This window comes from Orussus abietinus, unplaced genomic scaffold, assembly GCF_000612105.2.
Source record: "Orussus abietinus isolate OABI.00-Male unplaced genomic scaffold, Oabi_2.0 scaffold3, whole genome shotgun sequence".
In the NCBI taxonomy this organism is placed as follows: domain Eukaryota; kingdom Metazoa; phylum Arthropoda; class Insecta; order Hymenoptera; family Orussidae; genus Orussus; species Orussus abietinus.
Genome location: NW_019395984.1, coordinates 387,361 through 407,609, shown reverse-complemented (window position 1 = coordinate 407,609; position 20,249 = coordinate 387,361). Strand labels below are relative to the sequence as shown.

The following is a 20,249-nucleotide window of genomic DNA, read 5'->3' as shown; positions in this document are numbered from 1 at the left end:
CGTTTTTCTTTTTATTTATACCCTGGGAATAAAATATCAAGGGCTGCATCTGCGCTCTAGGGGCCCTGGAAGTGAGCGGTACTTTTGACTTTTGATCGTTTCTCTTTTTTTTCTCTTTTTATTTATACCCTGGGAATAAAATATCAAGGGCTGCATCTGCGCTCTAGGGTCCCTGGAAATGAACGGTATGCTTCGCATAAATGGCGGCCCACGTATTGAGGGCAATTATTTGGAAATCCGGAAACGGGCTGATTTTAAAAGCGGCTGGTCTACAGCCACCGAATGCGAACCCTCGCACGAGGGTTCGGTTGTTTTACTTTGAGATCTGAATATTTTCAAGTTGTACCCCGGCGTGCCTAGGGACCTACCTTTTTATGCAGTTTTCTAAAGGCGGGGTTGCGTTTTCCGAAACGCCGGCTTTTCCCCGGAATATATCGTGGAGATTAGGGCGGAGGCTGGCTTTCCAAGCTGAAAGAAAATTTCCTGAAAGGACCGCGTGTTTTCGGATAGTCCTCTCGCGGAAACTTTGCGATCGGCTCGTTTTCCGGAATTATTAGAAAATCGCTCCGTTCGTATTTTCGGCCGCTTCCGGGAGGGGTGGTCGATAAGGATAACAAGCAATTTTACCCCGTTCTCCCTTTAAACATTCGATTCCCTTGCATCGCGCTCATATCAAATTTCATCATTTACGGATAATGTGGCATTATCGGGGAGGCCCCGTCCGAATCCCGGGAATAAACGAAATCGATAATTTTCCGCAAACACGGGGGTTTAATTAAATTCGACTCGTTTAAGCGGGGCCGAATTACACGTCGGGAGATATTTAGTCGATCCAATGCGTCACTCATGTTTCGCGGTTTCCCGCACCGGCCACAAAGGAAGGAAAACCCGGATTTCACCAGAACCGCGTCAAGGTAATCCCCTTTTTAACGCCACGAAACCGCGTGAACTTCGTATGGAAATTTGAGCTTCTTCCTGGAATTTCTGTGCGCCCTTAATTCCCCTAAAACGCGGTGAAAAATCCAGACTTCCCGGAAACAGAGCTTTCATCAAATTGATTAATGTACATGTACACTGTTGAAAAGTAATTCATAAAATTCACACACTTTTAGTACATAAGGTTGCAGTCAAGTTGTACATCTGATGCCTTAATAGTGAATTAATATACATTTATTATAAAATTCCAAGTGAATTTACTGTTTTATAACACCGTGTTGTGTGTTTGTGAAATTGCGAAGAGAAATTATTAATTTGATACTCGAAAGTTAAAAAATACTTAATACTTAAACTTAAAAAAAAAAATGTTATAAAATGATAACATTCTTTTTAACAGTGTACGGCAACAATTACATCGAAGGTTCATTAAGGACACGATTTTCACGTAAAAGAGATTAGCGAAATTTCTGCAGGTTTCCGGGAATCATTGTCAGGAAAAATGGAATTATTTTTCTTTTTATGGGATTCGGGGAGATTTGCTCCAAGGGATTGCGGTAATTTCGAATCAGACGAGGTTCCATCGAAAGGGCCGATAAAGCTCTTCCTGCCAGGTGGTATCGAGCTTTGGAACAATTCTCAGCCCTCGTTGAGAGAATCCGGGAGGAAGTGATTGAACACAGCTCGGCTTCGAGTTCAGCTCCCAATCCTCGGTTATGGATGAACCGGCTCGGTGGGGACGGAGGCCGAGGTCTTACGCATTAACATAAAGTGGATTCAATATCCAGTCTGTAAGAACTTAATTTAAATCCCCGGAATATATTAGGGGATGAAATATCAGCCGATTTGCGCTACTCGGCCCTCCCCCCACCCAGTGGCCGATACCCGGAAAGGATATTCAAATCGAGTTATCTCGTTACCCGGCGGCCATGTTGATTTCGAACTGTTCCTTGGAGTCCTCGAGGAGGAATTCCGGAATCGACCGGGAAAAAAATAGAGGACCAGGGCTCCGGAACTTAAGACCCCTCGGCAAAGGGCTCTTGATTTCAAACTTGAAGACTTCGAGACTCCTCCGGCCAGATTTCCTTTAGGAAGGATTCAGGACGCTCAGGAAAAGTGCCCGGAGAGGTCAAGCAGCTCGACGTCCGACCTGCAATAATTACAACAAAATTCCCAACGGAGTGACAAAGGAGGGATGGAAATTAATTGTCAGGATGCATTTGATAAAAATCCGCAAATTAATGGTATCGCGGATTAATTAATTACCTTGACGGAAGTGCTTAAGGTGATATGAAAGAGTTAGTCTATGTACATCCAAGAAGTCGAATCGTTGGGGAAAGTACTCCCCGAATTGGGTTGTACCGATTCGTTTCAAATTTTCCCACGGGAATATGAAGGTCCTAAAGTAGGTGCTGAACCTCAGGAAATTTCATTTTTCATCGAAAATTTATTTATTTATCGTGGACTAGAACCAACTAGACGTGGTCTGCGCATGTTTTCGATGTTTTAGGCTATTTCATTTTTACGCCTATTAAATTTCTCAGCGCCTTTCATATCTTAACCTTGGTTGGAATTAATGGTTAGGTAACTTGGACCCCCCTTGGAGGATGTTCAATGCAGGGGGTTAATATTGAGATGTAACGTTCGTTCGGTTTGTCTTTCGCGGAAAGTGAGAAACAGTTTTCTTTAGTTCCTGGTTAACTTTCCCCGGCCCGTCGCGGCCTTCTTTAGGAGTCCCCCGGGAATATTTTCATTAAGAATCCCCCCTTCCGGGAGTTATGATACACCTGAGCGCACAACTCCCCGGCATTGCTGAAAAGATTCCGAAACTTTTAATCCCGCGGACTTCCCTCGCGGACTCAGGGATGAAGTTCGAGCCCGAACGCCGCGGCGCTTTCGGAAGTTAGGTTAGGTTTTCGCGTGCCCCTGTAATTACCGAATTCTTGGCCCGATCGAGCAGTTCGGAGATATGAAAAATCGATCAATAATTCCGCCGCCTGCCGATCATCTCTCTCGGAGGTCTTCGCTTCCTCCAGAGTACATACACGTGTCTATTAAGGCGATGTGAAAGTGGCGTCGAAGAGGTTTTGTTTATAAAACATTTTTCCGGACTCGATTTACCTTTATAGTATGAAACTTTACAACGTGAATAGGGAAACTATAAGGGAGGTCCTGAAGCTCATGAAATTTCAATTCTTTTCAAATTTCTTTATAGGCATTTTAAAAATAGTTTATAAAAAATGAAATTTCGCTAGTTTCAGGACCTACCTTTGGGTCTCCATATTCACGTTTCAAAGTATGAAACGATTTGAGACACCCAGTTCTATGAAAAGTTTTATGTATAAGATTGAGCTTTCGGATACCACTTTCACATCCCCTTAATCATAATATCCATGTTATGCCGCCACTTATATAGCGATTTTCACGTTTCAATATCCAAATCGCGAAACCTTTGCGCCAGCCCTGGAAAAATCTCCGGTACGAGGAAATGTATGCATTCCTTCAACAGGCTCGTTTATACACTCCCGTTGGGGCGCAAAAACGGGGAAAAAGGGAGACGCCGCAAAAGTGGTAGTTCGCCGCGGCGCCGCCAGAGAGCGCGGCGCCTCGTGGCGGGTCACGTGCTTGGCCTTGCCACTCTCTCGAGTGGCTCCCCCGTGAGGGCTCCCTCTCTCGCTCGTTGCTTTTCACCGGGATCCAATTGCAACCGAGTTGTAAACTACAATTAAGTGAGTCAACTTAGAAGTTTTAATGGCGTCGCTGCCGACGCTGGTCGATATTCCCCGAGCACGCCGCCCTGTCGGGGGAATTCCCGCCAGGGTTACGGCAGATGTCTCCGAGAGAATCCCTTTAAAAAACATCAAATAAGCCGATAATCCATTAAAGAAGTCCCTAAAATTGACGCCGAGGCCAAATCGATCCTGGCCAATCGCGATAAAGTCCAAGTTAGGTAAATTACTGGTCAAGCCTAAGTATGGAACCTAATTACAAAGGGGGAGGGCAAATTGTGAATAATAATTCATGAATATTCATCCTCAACGTGGTCATTCTACCGGGATCCAAATTAAACGTCAAAACGGCGACTATTAATTAGAAAGATGGAGTTTAGAATTTGAGGTTATGTGTGAATTCGGGATTTAAGGGATTTAAACGAGTTGGGAGGTGGAAAGGTATCTGGGGAGGGTCTACGAGGCTTTGGGGGTCTTTGGATCGTGTCTAGGGAGTATTTTCCCCCAGATGGGCGAGTCCCCTCCGATCCAAAATCCAATTTAAGCGACGCGCAATTCTCGCCCGGCTTAATTTGCCGTCGAATCGCTCGAGGATTAAAAAATAATTAAAGGGAGGAGGAAAAGGGCGACGTTCAAGTGCTCCCCCCCGGACCGTATAAAATCGGGGATTGTGTTGTTAACACGGCCCGGGTTTCCTAGGAATGACTTTTCCCTAGGTCGCTCCTCCTTTTATTCCGCAGATTCTCCCCGGAGGGAAGATGGAAACGGCGCAGCTCGGCACACACCATTTACATCCCGAGGTGACTTAGGATTGAGAAACTATCTCCGGTATTAACACAATATTGGCTCTGCCTCCGCGGTTATTTATTCAGACTTTTTAATATTAGCCCAGCTTTGGGGGGGGAGGGGAAGTGCCTTGGGATAAGGAACCTGCGAGGAAGCTCCAATTGCCCGGCACCCCCGAATGGGATTATCTCCGCGAGTGTTAATCAGGATGAACCGCGCGTTTAATCGCATAAGAGGGGCGGAAAAAATTCAAATGACTCGTTGGGAAAAAAAAATTTTTCAATTTCCCTGGAATCCTCGCTGATAGGAACACCATTTTTGCACACACTTGTAATTCATTTATCTTCGGAAATAAATGAGATGTTCCAATTTTTGGCACTTGTTTGGGAGGGATGAGATCGAAGGTCTATGGGGGCGATATAGAATGTGGGGTTTGGGGCGGGAATTTTGTCGAAAAATCCACCGAAAGGAGGCTTCCCTGAAAGAAACCGCAGATATTTCAGGGACGTGCCATACGTCCAGGTCCTGGGGTGGCAAGCATGGGCCCCGGTAATTTCCGCGCCCGCGAGATTTATCGGCGCTCGCGATTGCCGCGAGCTTTCGTTCTAACGGCCGACCGGCACCCCTTTTGTCCCCAGGTCCAATTTCGAGATCTTCGGGACCAGCCGGAAGTTGAACTTTTTCACGATCCGTCCAGTAATCGGGCCATTGTCCGGGCGAAACGAGGGGCCCTTCCGAGGAACCCCAACCTCTCGCCTCCGCGACCTGAAAACCTCACTTTTGGGCCTGAAAGATATTAGAAACCCTCCGAAAAATTTGGAAAAAATTGTCAACGCGTTTTCGAAGGGACCCAAGAGGGTTAGAACCACTTCGGAGAACCGAATTCGGGTATGAATGGGGGTGAAAGCACCCCCGGGGTCGGTTTTATTTCCACACGCGTAAGCCGGTGTTTCTTTATCCCTTTCCAATTTTCTTGCAAACGTGGAAACCTCTGCGAGCGATTGGCGGGTCGAAAAAAGGCGGAAATGCCCGTGGCAGCTCAATCCCCATTTTATGAGTATTTTATGAGCACTTCATGGCCGTCATACGTACGCGCGGTGCGCACGGGGCTGCATGCATATCCAGGGGTGTATTCGCACCCCTAGCGGAGGCCCTGCAGGTGCTTTGCAGGGAAAAGTTTCTCGTTGGCCCCAAGGGAACTGGTGTATTATGGTTTGATGTCAACACCATCTCTAGGTGGCCTTTGAGGGTTGCAGCTGCAGGTGCACACGTCCATCCGCGACCAGCCGTGCCTCGAAAATCGTCTCCGCCTCTCCTACACCCTCTCGACGATTCTCTCCGAATCCCCAACAATTCACCCCTCCCCCATAAAACTCCAAATATATTAAATAAGCAACAACTAACGGTCGATGATTAACATTAAAGCCAAATCCAGTGAATTGCACGAGGGGGGCGTTAAATAGTATCTTTTATTCACCGAGGTAGGCCTTGATTGGCGTGCAAAGAATTCTTCCAATTACGTTCCGCAAGTTCTCGCTATGTCGTTAACTTTAGACGGGGGTCTCGGAGGGAATTTTCCACCCCCATGGGTTCCAACCCCTCGACATCGCCACGCAACCGGAAGGTCCACGGTGTCTTAGGGGTGGCCGGTCTCTGCCAAGCCCTGGGAAACCGGCGTGTCACGTGGTCCGATGTCAACACCGTCACGGGTGGCCTTTGAGGGTTGCAGGTGCAGCGGCACCCCCACGGGTCCACCCCTAAGGGGCACCTGCGTTTACGTCGCGTGCGTTGACAGGTGGGGCGCCGCCGTGCGTCTATTGATTGGCGCTCAGCTTCCCCGCCAATCCCCTCCAGATTTCCACATTCACATCGATTCCCCTCGCCCCTTCTTTTCCTAGCGTTCCCCGCTTTTTCTCCCCCATTCCGGCCCGGCGAGCGCTCCCTCTCTCTCGCACCCCCGGCCGCCGCGTCGGTCCGTCTCTCTCGCTCGCCTTTCCCTCGCGCCTCTCTGTAGCGACATTGCATTCTCTCGAATCCGACCAAACTCTCGAACATGCGAGCCGGCCTTCGGGAAAGTGCACCCTTATCTAGGGGGTTGCACTTTGCACGTGCGATTGCCCGCGGGCTTGACTGCGACTTGATCCGACGAGGAGAGCAATAACGAGGATTTGACGGAAAGTTTCGCACCTGGTTGAACTTCTTTTTTCTCTCCCCTGCTTTTCACACCCCACTCTCTGTACCTCCTCCTTCCTCCGCATATAATCTCCATCGCTTGCCGAATTCTCGGCTCCCTGGAATACCCATCGTTATTCTGAAGACTTGCTCCGTTCGCGAGCTTGACTGCAACTTAATTCGACAGGTAGGAAAAAAAGTGATTGAACCTGATTTGATTTTTTTAAATACGTTTCTACCTTCCTTTTGTACCTAGCTCTCTCCGTCATCCTATTCTCATTACTTAGGATTTCCACTCCATTCGACGGGGAGCAGTGGAGGATATATTTGCACCTGGTTGCAACATATCGTACATATTTTCATCCCCCTATTCCTGAATCTCTCCCTTTCATTCTCTTTCTACCTTCTTCGCTTAGGAATCTCCCTTTACCAAGACGTTCCCGAATTCGATCGAGTTCTCTCACTCGACGTCTACTGTCTGCACTTGCACCTGCATCGAAACAGGAACAGTGACGTCTGTCACGAGCACTCGCTCAGAAAAGGGCGTAACCGCGTTTCGACGCTCGAAAAAGTCTCGTCGAAGCTGCAAAAGCTTGCAATGTGGATCGGTAACGAGTGGCCGAGCGATTACTCGTCCGCATTCGGGAAGAGAGGCAGAGAGAGAGAGAGAGGGCTGCATGGAGCCCTCCACAGGAGTGACAGAGACAGCGAGGAGATTGTACAAACGAGGGTGTACCTCGCACTCGCCCACTCGATCGCCGTGTAATCGCGTTTCGCCCATCTGCAATGGAAATGACGTCTGCCGGCCGAGCGAGGGAGGAAATGAGAAATAAAAATCGTTGGTAAAAAGGGAAAAGGGGGGGTAAGGTCGGTAAGGTCGGCGCCGAGCTTAAACGCGGGATGAAAGCACAGAGGGTGGAGTGCACGTACACGGGGGTATATTAATAGGACGCAAGTTAGGAACGTCATTGCTCGTCGAGGTGTCCCCGTGCGTGTCGTGGATCAAAGAAACCTCCACAAGGCCTTCCAAGACGCGACCGAAGGGATAATAATGAAACCCCTGCACTCAGGGTATTATTCAAATCGATCGGGAATTTTGCCTCGCGAGTTTCCCCCGAATTCCGAATATCACTTTTGGAATTTCATTGAAGATTTTTTCGTTATTAAAAAGAAGACTCGCATTGTTTAGGAGTATTATCCATGATGTTTCCATTCGTACTGATTTCCTTTTATCGAGTATATGGGGTGTTGGACGTGGTCTGGGGGCGGAATTTGAGGTTAGGCTCGCGGTTTTCGTGCTTTCTTTTCACTTTTGGAATTTCATTCGAGATTTTTTGGTTATTAAAAAGAAGACTCGCATTGTTTAGGAGTATTATCCAGAATGGGATGATGTTTCCATTCGTACTGATTTCCTTTTATCGAGTATATGGGGTGTTGGACGTGGTCTGGGGGCGGAATTTGAGGTTAGGTTAGCGGTTTTCGTGCTTTCGACCGAGAGAGGCTCGTTACGAAAGCGGTACATTATCCGACGTGTGTTTCGGCGGGAGGGAATTGACTTTAACCGCTTTCCGAAGGCTGAGAGCTTTTTTTCGAGGGCCCCCCCACTTTTGGCGGGGGTCTGTGCATTAAACCGGGGGAGGCGGAAAGTTTCTATAATTTTGCCCAGTATACTCGGGGAGTTTTATCGCCCGTCGGGCTGCCGCCATATTTCCGGGCTGTTTTTCGCGGCTGTCGGGAAATTAGAATCAGCAAAGCACGGAAGATGAGCTTCCACCCTCGGACCCGGAAGTCCGTCCGGCCGGAAAAGAATTTTTAATCCGGGAAATTAGGAACGATAATAATTTAACGGGAAGCGCCGAGCCTCGGCGGGTTCGCGGGTTGGAATGGAAAAGAGAGAAGATGAAAAAGAGGGAAGGGAAAAAGAGTAACCCTCGATATATCATGATTACGCTTTTTTCCTCGGTTTTTGGGAGCTTCCTCGTGGCCGGCGCTTGCAGGGCCGTCTCGACAAAAACCTCGACCAACGGGGCGGATAGAGGGGGATGGTGTGCACTCTAATAACACCCTCGTTCCAAAATGGTGTATACAATTGATTTGCCATAACCGAGCGGTGCTCACGGTTAATTGACTTTTACCCGGCCGGATCGTTACTCCGGCACGAATCGCCGATTTCGCGGGAAACTGCTCTGAACCCTGCGACCCCGATCAATCGCTCGTCTTATCGTCCTTGAATTTCCCCTAACTACTCTCGATAACCCCCCTTGCGAAGTAGAAATATTCTCTGGGATTTTGTAAATTTTTCAGGAATTTTCTACCTCTAGGTTTATTAATAATTGGAGGGAAGTACCGGATCTATGTGCATCTACGCGAGTATTCCTTCAAGCTAAACGTTCGCGAAATGCAGTTATGGTTGCACGGAGTCGGCACGTCGAGCGGAGCTGCCTTATCGGGGGTAAGTTCGGGACGACTTAGGGGAAGTTCGGAAACGGATTTTCGAGCGGAGCTTCTGACCGAGTGGACTTTCCCCCCCAATCCGGATATCCGCTTCCGTCCGCATACATCTTGCGCATCTCCTGACTATTAATGCCGAAACGGATCGTCGTAATTACGAGAGATAGCGGACTGGACCGTGCGTCTAAAGGGAGACTTCGGTGCGGAACTATTACGCGTTGGTTGGTGCATGTGGGTCGCCGGTAAACATGCCGATGCAAAACGAGCCTGGGTACACCAACTGCAGAGGAGGGCCGTGTTTAGATTGAAATTCGCATCGGAGTAGCCTAATTTTGAGGGGAGCACCGGGAACCCAGAAACTCGGACGAGTCCGCTCTGTTATGTGCCGAGGGGCCCGTCGTGGCGTTGCTTAACAACAATAGAAGTGCAATTACACCTTGCTTGTTCCCAAGAAAGTTCCGCTTTCCATTAACGCACGCTGGGCAAGGCGGTCGCCGGCTGATCAGCGACCGACTTGTTCCCCTTCGTGGTGCTAGAATCAGAGAAAGTGGAAATGGTCGGACGGCGATCAGACTTCTTCACTTGGGAAGTCAAAGATAACTAATTTTTTTTTTTAACCGTGTGATACGGAATAGTAAATATTTTAATACAGTGTGATACGATGAAGGCGACGGTATAGGGATCATGAGGAATACCTAATGAAATTTTTTTTTTAACCGTGTAATACGGAATAGTAAATATTTTAATACAGTATGATACGATGAAGGCGACGGTATAGAAATCATGAGGAATATCTAATGAAATGTAAATACCTCGTGGAAGTGGAAACGGTCCATCCTTGATCGGACTCTTCGCTTACGAGCCATGCAGGATTTTTCCACTAGGGTGGCATTTTTTTTTTTAAACCGTGTAATACGGAATAGTAAATATTTTAATACAGTGTAATATCATGAAGGCGACGGTACAGGGATCACCAGGAATACCTAATGAAATGTAAATACCTCGTGAAAGTGGAAACGGTCCATCCTAGATCGGACACTTCGCTTACGAGCCATGCAGAGTTTTTCCACCAGGGTGGCATTTTTTTTTAAATCGTGTAATACGGAATAGTAAATATTTTAATATAGTGTAATACCGTGAAGTCGACGGTATAGGGATCACGAGGAATACCTAATGAAATGTAAATACCTCGTGAAAGTGGAAACGGTCCATCCTAGATCGGACACTTCGCTTACGAGCCATGCAGGGTTTTTCCACCAGGGTGGCTGACTATTCTCGCCTCGCATCGCTCTCATCGACTCTTCGCAGTGGAAATCTCCGTTTGGCAAAGCGGAATCGCTTCGGTCATAGAATCAAGACCCGACCACGGGAAGCCGTCATGTCGTTCCCCTTATTTCGCAGTCCGTGGAACTAATCGAATCGGTTTATCCCGCCAACGAGGCGTCACGTTCGCGCGGAAAGTTCGTTGTTTCGCCGGTGCGGTAAAGCAATTTCAGCAATCTCACTGATCGTCTCCGGAAGGGCCAGAAAAGAGGGGAATGGCGAGAGCGGGGACCATTGTATCGCAAAGCGAGGAGGTTTCGGGAAATAGTCCCCGACGGACTGGCCAGTGTAATTCGCACTTCCCAGCCAACACTCGGCGGTCCTGGCCTCGGTAATGAATTAACGCGATAACGAAAGTTCCCCTCGTTGGGCGGCGTTATATTAACGAGCGCGCCTCTGTTCGCAGGTGCCATTTTCGAGCAAGGCACCGACGAGGTCCAGTCGGCATTCAAGTTTGCGATGCTCAACCACAACCAAAACGGGACTGGTCGTCGATTCGAGCTACTCGCCTTCGTCGACGTCATCAACACTGCTGACGCCTTCAAGCTCTCCCGCCTGAGTAAGTGATCGATCGCTAATGATAACGATATTAATCCGATAAGGGTCGATCGACGAGTCCTCTTCACCGAGAAAAAGAATCCATCGACCCCGAGAAATAATTCATTAATTCGAGGAATAATTTTTTTTATTTTTTGCTTTTTTTTCTATATTATCTAATTTATCTATATTATCTAATTATCTAACCCAAATGAACTCGTATTAATTGGTCGCCACCTTTCTTCGGAATGATGACGATTTATTTGAATTGACAGGACATTTCTTTGGTGGAATGGATTTTCTTCTTCGTCGCGTGTAAATCGGTTTAAGGAAATTCGATTTTCCGATCTCTCGTGGACATTCGTCGTTACTGAATCCGGTCCTTTGTCTCTTAATCTTGAGGTCGTTTAGAAGATACGCGTGGGACGATTTAGTGAATTACGTTAACCGCCGGTAAATTTTTCGGGTGCGGGGCTTTTCCCGCGAGCTTTCGGCTTCCTCGGAAGAGCTTCGTCGAATTGTCCATCACGTCGGCCCTTGACGTGACAATTACGAAATCGGCTGTACCCCGGTATCTCACTTTGTCCGCCACGTCCTTTTACTTTTCCCTTTCTCCGATTGCATTGTTCCTGGGCCTTTATTTTTCTCCTCCTTTTGTCTCACCACTCGACCGACAAAAGACTCGCGTGTGCAAATGGGGATTCGGCTGAAACACATCCCTTTCCTCGAGAGATGCCGACATTTCGCCGGGAAGTCCTCGCACATTTCAGACCCCCGAATTTGCCTTAACCGGATTTAACTACTGCGCATGGAACGAAACAGAGGAACGAAATTAATTTCTAAATCCACGGGTCGCCGTAAATATTTCCCCTCCCTAGGGACGCTGATAACGAGATCCTGGACGTTTCGGAAAACTCGGCAAAGCCCTTTGCACGCGGGACTTGCCCCGTGGGGGGTCCTTTTTCCCGCGGAAAAGTTGCGGAGGATTCCCCGAAGGCCGAAAGGGAAAAATGTCCCGGTCGTAACGAAGAGAAATGCCCGAAAGCTCGTGAAGTTGTCCTTCACGGATTCGTCCGGCCCCGGCCCGCATATCAATCTCGGTTAACTGGATTTTCGTGGACGCCTAATATAAATCTATTACTTCCGGTCGCGCGGTGCGGATATTATGCCGGAAATGCGGACGAGATGGCGTCCCGGCCGGGCGAGAGACCGAAAACGTAATTAACGAGGGGGCGAGGAGTAATTTTTAATTTACTTCCTAATTTTTGTCCACCTCGGCAAGATGTCAGCCGAATCTGACTGTGATTAACGACGAGCACGTGCTTTTTCAAAATCCCTCGCGGTTTTATTTCAGGGCACGTCCAACAACTAAAATGGAACCTCGGGCATGAAACTGCTGGGGGAAAACTCGTCGACAGTTATTATCTAAATATTTATCAACGAATGATAAGGTATACCGGAAGTAAAATTGAACATTTCAAAGTGGAGTCTCCTCGCTTCTTCTTTCGACTTTCCGAAACGACCGAGTCATGGGGTCCTTGGGGTGCCAAAGGTTCGATTCTTCCTCTCCCCCGGAGAATAACTAAATGGGGTGTGTCGATATCGATAAGGAGCAGACGTTACCCCCGAAACGTGCCTAGGTCTCCATTTTAGGCGGCCCTCTAAAACCCTTAAGGCGGGTTGTGTAAATTTGGAATCAAGTTTGAGACATAAACAAAATTAACAGACTTATTGGAACTTCCGTGACATCTTGACTTTTGTTAGTAGCATTTCTCCTTTTTTACAAAAACCAGAGCTGTTAAAAATAAATAAACAAATTCCGAAAATTACCATTCTAACGTTTTCGAGGTTCTGGGGGGTTCTGAATTTTCCTACTGCCACAGAACCCATCAGAGTCGAGAAATCCAAATTTCCAGGATTTCGGAAGGTGTTTACCTTTTTGAACAATTCTGGTTTTTGTGCAAAAAATGCCACAAACAAAACTCAACATGACACAAACGTCTACATCACGGAAACATTTCAATAGGGCTGTTAATTTCATTTGTGCCTCAAACTGGATTTCAAGTTCACACAGCCCTTAAAGCATCGCAAAGGGACTGTCTTCGATTGACAAATTAAAGAAAAATAATTCTCAAATCGATAAGTAATTATTAATTGGCATGTCCCATCGATTTTAGAGAATTCAGGTGCTCGAGGACCAGAGCGGGATGTCCCCATGAAAAATATATGAAATCCTGGTATCCTTCTCGGGACTCTACCGGAAGAGTCTCCACTCTTCGAGAGGCGGCTCTTACAATAATCTACAATAATCGAAGCGATTCGAGAGCGACACTTATCCCTCGATTTTCGAAACGGCGGTGTCGGGTCGGATCTGCCGAGGTTTCGATTTTTTCGCGCCCTGGAGACCAACTAAATGGGGTGTGTCGATATCGATAAGGAGCAGACGTTCCCTCTAGTTCGCGCGTCCTTCTCCCTCCCTTGGCGTGGCCGCGGGTGCGAGTAGGACGGAGCGAGGGAGAGAATCGCGGCGCGTAATCGAGGACGCGCGCGAGCCCGGAAAGGAAACGACTCGAATCGACACACTCGATATCGCCCTCCCCGGGCACAATACTCGACGGCCTCGAGTCGTGTGAAAATAGTTCCTGCGGAATGCGAGGAATCGACATTCCGCCGACGAGCCGATTGCAAATAGCTGAGGCCGTCCCGCCCTTATTGCGCCTAACTCTTTCGCCTTTTTCATGGAATTCCTTCGAAATTCCATCCGCCAGTTTTCCCCGCGCATTTTGACACTTAAATCACCTCTGAAAGTGTCATAATAACCGTCGATAAAGTGCAATTGTTTTGCAAGGTCCTTCACCTCTTCGTCAGGGACATTCAAGATGGCGGCCGCGGCGCGACTTCAGCCGAGGTGAAAGAATCCCCTCTTTTGCGCTCGAAAAATGCTTAAAAGCGCGACTTAACGACGGAAATGGGCGGTTTGTGTACAGCTCGTTCCTTTTTGAGGCATATTCGTCGCCAGGGAAAGATGGGGTGGGCTCAGGAGAGAGAAAAGATCGAATCGCCGTGGAGATTTTGCGCTTAATGTAGACGGCGCACTCGAGCGTCCCCGCGGTCCTTTGTGGGCCGCTCGGGTTGCCATGGCGATCGCAGCGCCACGCTACGCTGCGCGGCCGCACACATGGGTGGCGCCACGTGTGGGTCTGCTCGACGTCGTGGCGGAGCAAAAACCCACATTAATGCCAGAAGTTGAGCTCAAAAGGGCCACCGTAACTAGCCGGCGAGCATTATCTCGGATATCGTTGGTCGGCTTCCGCGGCAGCAGCCAGAGAACGCTAAATGCATTAAATGTACGAAGAAAAGCACTCGTTCTTGATTTAATGCGCGCTGCTAAAAGACGTCATTTTGGACAGGATTTATTCCCGATTAAGGGGGAAAAAAAAAACCCTCGAAAAAGTGGAAACGATGGAGACTTTCGTTCGCAATAAATATTACCATTACGAGCTATTTACAATTTTTCACGGGAATTTACGGCTCGGACGCTTGCAAAATGGAACTGAGACACTTTGATGGGTTGCGCGGGTCTCCGCGCGGCGGCGCCACGCGTCCAGGTATGTACACCAGGTACGGAGGGCACTTGCCAGGTCGGATGACGGAGTAAAAAGGTACGAGGGAATTTAACGCGGGAAGTTACGCGCATTAAAGTGCGCCGTAAACCGGAGGACCGATCGTTAATTCTCGGCGATGTATCGATAAAAATTCGACCATTCTCCGCGGAGGCCTAATTGAATCGTCGAGCGCTGGGGAGGTGTCTTAGAGGCTCCGTAAACTTGTCTCTAGCATCTTTCTAGGTTATGTCGGAGGACTGAAATTTCTAAAAAGTGCAAGAGACGGAAGAGGGGAAGCACAGTCGAGATCGAACCGTAAACGCTCCCGGTGATTTCGCGCTTAATGCAGATGGCGCTCTCGAGGCGCCCTCGTAGTTCGCGACGCCGCCGCACACGAGGCGCCACTTCTGCGCGCACATGCACGTAGACTCCAGGAGTACGTGGAAAACCCCACTGGATAACAGCGGTAAAAACATACGAGGGACATTAATGCGAGAAGTTATGCTCAAAAGGAGCGTCGTAAATAGCTGGCGCGCATTATCTCGGCGTCCCGATCGGCCGTGACGGCGAATCGAGAGCTCGCGCGAATATGTATCCACGTATACCTGCGTACATCCCCAAGTACGTGTACACGTGCACGTACATACTCTCCCGGGGTGTATCGAGCCGGGCGTTGGGAATTTCCATGCAGAAACGATCGCCCTTCGGCGATCCCATCATGATACGTCCTTCAAGAAGCATAACCGGAGATTTATTTCGAATTTCCGGGGAATTCCTCTAACGGGGTCTCCCCTTTCCGGCGAGACCCACCCCTGTAAAAGCAGCCCTAACTGCCGATTATATTTTTATCCCCCTGCTCTCGTTACGAAAAGGAATCCGTTCGATCGCGTCGATTCATTTCTTCGGGGATGAATTTTCATTAGTTTTCATTTTTTTTTCTTTTTTTCTTATAGGGTGACGAGGAGGATTTTCTTTTTTTCAGGCTCCTCGACGAAGGTCCAATCGGGATGAGTCTAGGACTGCTTTCGATTACAGCTGAGAGATTAATGCCGGATAAAGTACTCGGGTGTGCGCCTCCGGTTGATCGAACGATCGGTTATTTTATGGCCGTGTGGATTAAACCGTTCGATTCGCGAAGCACCCTCGATTATAGCCGTTTATTCGGCTGGAACGTGAACTCTCCTCGACTTGTATGGAAATATGATATCCATCCGCGGATATCATATCCGACGATGAAGGCGGCCCGTGTCATCGGAGAATTCCAGGGCGAAGGGAAGAACTCGGCCTGGAACTCCTCGACGAGAGCACTTTTCTCTCCCGGTGTACCGGAAAAAAATCTCATATCGAATTGGCCCCCGCAAAGTATGAGGAATTCAATTTGAAGTTTGCTGGAAGCATCCAGGAGTTCAAACAAAAGCCGCCTTAAGTTGAACCGTCACCCTTTATTAATAAATACCAATTTCTATTCACTCTTACGCCAGGAGAAATCAATCTGGAGATTTTAAGGAATCAGGGATCCTAATTCAATCTTCGATTTTCACATAGATGCGAGTGCACTCAGGATGGTGAAACGTAACAACCAGACCGAATTTCTGTTTATATAATTAATATCTAGGTGTGCCAGAACGTAAAGAAGAAGTTTAAATGTTAAAAGCAAATCAGGTTTATTTGGACGGAGGTGGAGTTCCGTTTTCATGTATACATTGTAGGTAAGTCGTTTTGTTAATTCTACGCGGAATTTCGTCGGGAATTAGCCTGCAATTAAATTGCAATTAACTTGGGAAAAGGTGGAAAGGAACGTGAGGGGATTTCGGGAGGAGTCTCCTAATTCTAAGGGTTACCCTTTTCTCCACACGAGGAGGAACTTCGTTGAACCTTCCTGGAAGGTTCGATCGCGCGTTTCGAGATCGTTAATTCCCGTGAAAGTTCCACTTTTTCCCCGCGTCCCCTTTCATCGTTGTTCGAGCAGTATCGCGAAATCGTCGATTTGTCGCACTGCGCGGAACTCTCCACTCCGTTGCGTCCGCCATTGAGTTCGCAAGGTAGAAGGGTGGACCTCCTTTAGGAGGCGGAAAAATACGAGGTAGGACCCGGAAGGTACGAGATAATTTACAGGTTGAAACATAAAGAAAAGCCAAGAAACGAGTAACCGAGGAAATTTCGATTCCCCTATTTTTCAGACTTCCACGTCGGTGGAGTTTATTTATTTATTTTATTTTTCTAAGGGATGAAATCTGAAAGTGCCAACGAACTTTCACTCTTCGAAAGCACCCTTCGAAGAAATTTTTATTCTCCTATTTTTTAGACTTCCACGTCGGTGGAGTTTATTTATTTCTTTTTTTTTCTAAGGGATGAAATCTGAAAGTGCCAATGAACTTCCACTCTTCGAAAGCACCCTTTGAAGAAATTTTTATTCTCCTATTTTTTTCAGACTTCCACGTCGGTGGAGTTTATTTTTTCTTTCTAAGGGATGAAATCTGAAAGTGTCAATGAACTTCCACCCTTCGACTCGGCGGAAGTTAGGTGGATAATGTCGCCCCATCTCGACCTCTCCGACCTCCTTTGAAGTCCTAGGCGATTTTTCCTCCCTTTTCCCCCTTGCCGTCCGAAGTAAGGGACCCTGCAAGTAACACAAGAGTTCTCCTCGTCTTCGGGAAGAAAGCATCCCTTTACCGGACGCTACCCTTCCCAGAGGGTGAAAGTGAATCGATCGGGCTCGACCGCTGCGAATTCTCGGCTTCATCCAAGACAACTTCCGAAAAGGAAGTCCCTTCTTTTACGACTCTTCCTATATCTCCACACCCCAGCTTGGCACTCCACCCTGCAAACTTGAAAACATCCCTTCTATGAGAAATGCCAAAACTAAAGAAATATAATATTCTATATATATAAAAGCCAAATACCACTCATTGACTGACTAACTCATCATCGTCCAGTCCAAAACACTGGGCATGGAAACGTGAAATTCGGCCTTTTGTACCATGGATGCTCGCTAAGAAGGGATTTCTCGAAATTCAACCCCTAATAAGGTAAAAAGGGGTAAAATGTGTTTTTACAAATATCCACTTGCACATATCGCGAGGGAAGTCCCGGTGGGTTACTGATAAACAGAGAAATTCTTTAAAAATCTGACAGGACACTTCCGTTATCGCCAGTGGATTTTTGACGGTCTAATGATAAAATTATTAATTGGCGGGTTGTTTTTAAACCGCTTTAGGATTATGCTACTAACGGGCGCCACTGTCAGGAGATTTTGGTTCAAGTCCAAGAGCCGCGAGGCCACATGGTTTCCTAGCATTTACTAAACCTCGACTAATTGTATTAATCCTAGTTAGTTTGGCTAGATCAAGGCCTGGGTTATAATCCTCTGTCGAAGCACCCGCCATGGCATATCCATTACGGCTGCTTCAGCCATTAATGGGTGCACGTGTGGCGATCACTTGAGTATTGACCGAAACACATGATTCAGTCTGTCATTGAAACCATCGATTGACGTAACCCGTCCTGGCCATTCCAACAACCTGTAAAATACCGAACATTCTCGTCGCCCAATAATTCCGCGCAATTCATCGCGTCGCCTGATATCGAATTATCACATTCAAGAAAAAACTTCATAGTCGACCTATAAAGTATAGATTCGAGCGTTTCGTTAATTTCGCGTAATTCGTCGCAACGCCTGATATCGAATCATCACATTCAGGAAAAAAACTTCAAAGTCGACCTGCAAAATATAGATTCCAGCGTTTCGTTAATTTCGCGTAATTCACACCACCTGATATCGAATTATCACATTCAGGAAAAAAACTTCAAAATCGACCGGCAAAGTATAGATTCGAGCGTTTCGTTAATTTCGCGTAATTCATCGCGTCGCCTGATATCGAATTATCACATTCAGGAAAAAAAATTCAAAGTCGACCTGCAAAGTATAGAATCGATCGTTTCGTTAATGTCTCGGAATTTCACGCTCTCGTGGAAGAGAGAACGAAGCGATATCGGAATAAAACAATTCCCAGACGGATGGGACGTTAAATCACGACAATGTAGTATATCAGAGCGCGTAAAAAGACCTGCCGCGTTTATTTCTCGCAATTCCGAGATTTTATATATCTTTTTTTTATTTCGACTCCGCTTTTGTCACGAACGCGTCCGCGGTCTTTTTACGAGGTGGGATGTGCCTTTACTCGGCATCCGTTTCAATGATCGCGGATATTTCATATTATTCGGACCCCGTGATGCCCAGTTCATAGGTCACTGTCAGTGAATAAACAATCAGGAGTGAAAAATGACGAAACTAATCTGCGATTTTTTTTTGGTATGATTTTTCTCTTTTTGGGGGGGAGGGGGGGAATTTTTAGATATTCCGTACCTAGGTTCGGTCGGGTCGATCTGGGAGGAATTCCGTCACCGTTTCGAAATTTCCGGGGAATTTTCCCGGCAGGTTCCACTCGATTTCCCTTACCGAAATCCACGAGGCCCCCATCAGGAAGGGCGCCCCCTGGAGCGATTTAATCATATGCGCGAAATTGTTAATTAACGCTCGACAACCTGATTATTTCGCCGCCCGCGGTTTGTTTATCAAGGCGCGTGCGGGATTTATTCGAGGGAATTATTATTTAGGGAGTATTAATATAACGAGATTCATCAGGTCGTACCGAGAAGAAGCCTCGATCGGGAATTGGCCCATAAAGGAGGAACGACGCCGTATTTCACGGCGGTCACGCGACTCCTCCGCGGCCGCCATCTTGGTAGCGGTCTCTCTTTCCTTTTGAAAACCCACTTCCGGCCGCGAGTGTATTAAATGTCGATGGTGTCGCACGTACCGGACGGAGTCTCGTAAAAAGGGCAAGATACATATAAAGTTTAATGCCCGATTCCTGTCCGTTTATGTCCGATCGTTTCGAATCGCACGCAAGTACTTGGGGCCCTCCATCCGGCGGCCATTTTGAAAGGAGCAGTTTCCTCAAAGGACGCGCGTCCTCCGTCGATCGGTCGTTTCTTAGTTTTTCACAGAGCAAATGTGTCCCCGGAAGATCCGATCCCTTGTAAACATATTCCGTGTAATCGGGCGAATTTTTCCTTCATTTTTCCGCGGTACAATTATGAAGAGTAAATGCCGAATCGGCCGCGTAATTCTTCTCGGGGAGGGGGTGAATCCTTCCCCAGGGTGGAATCCGACTTCCGGATTTATGGCTGGGATAAGGAATGGCTTCTGACATCCCTCTCTCGAGTTGTCATCGCTTTACCGGCCCGGTAATAGTTATTCATCGACATTCGGTGCGTGTCGCGTAATATCCCGCCTAAGGTCCTTCCACGTCACGTATTCCCGGGGGCGAGGGGGAGTAGCCCCCGGATCCCCGAGTATTCGAGGGAAACTGCGCTCGGAATATGGGGTGGCGAAACCCCGGGAATAAACAACGGAGATGATAATACATGTGGAAAAATCGAACCCTTCGATGTCGGCTCTTCCTTTGAATATGTACTGAGAGGGAAAGAAGGCACTGAGGATGATTAACAGGACCCTCTCGGACGATAAATAAAGACGTGGATGGGTATGGCTTAAACTTGCATAGACACCCTTCAACTGCGACATAACCTCAACCCCATACAACAATGTAACTCTAGATATCGGTACACGGTTCTCTGGAGCACTCTGCCAGGACCTTCTTCTCACGTTCTTATTTCCTCCTCCTATAAAAATGTTCATTTTTTATAA

The 20,249-nt window shown here is 47.6% G+C and overlaps 1 protein-coding gene across 1 annotated transcript in view; it reads left to right on the top strand.

The window, feature by feature from the left end:
- LOC105699167 (glutamate receptor 1) overlaps positions 1-20,249 on the top strand; it is a 194,716-nt gene that overhangs the window by 94,826 nt on the left and 79,641 nt on the right. Inside the window, exon 2 of the mRNA XM_023433944.1 lies at positions 10,801-10,953. Within this exon, the coding sequence (XP_023289712.1) occupies positions 10,801-10,953 (153 nt within the window). The remainder of the gene's footprint in view (positions 1-10,800; positions 10,954-20,249) is intronic.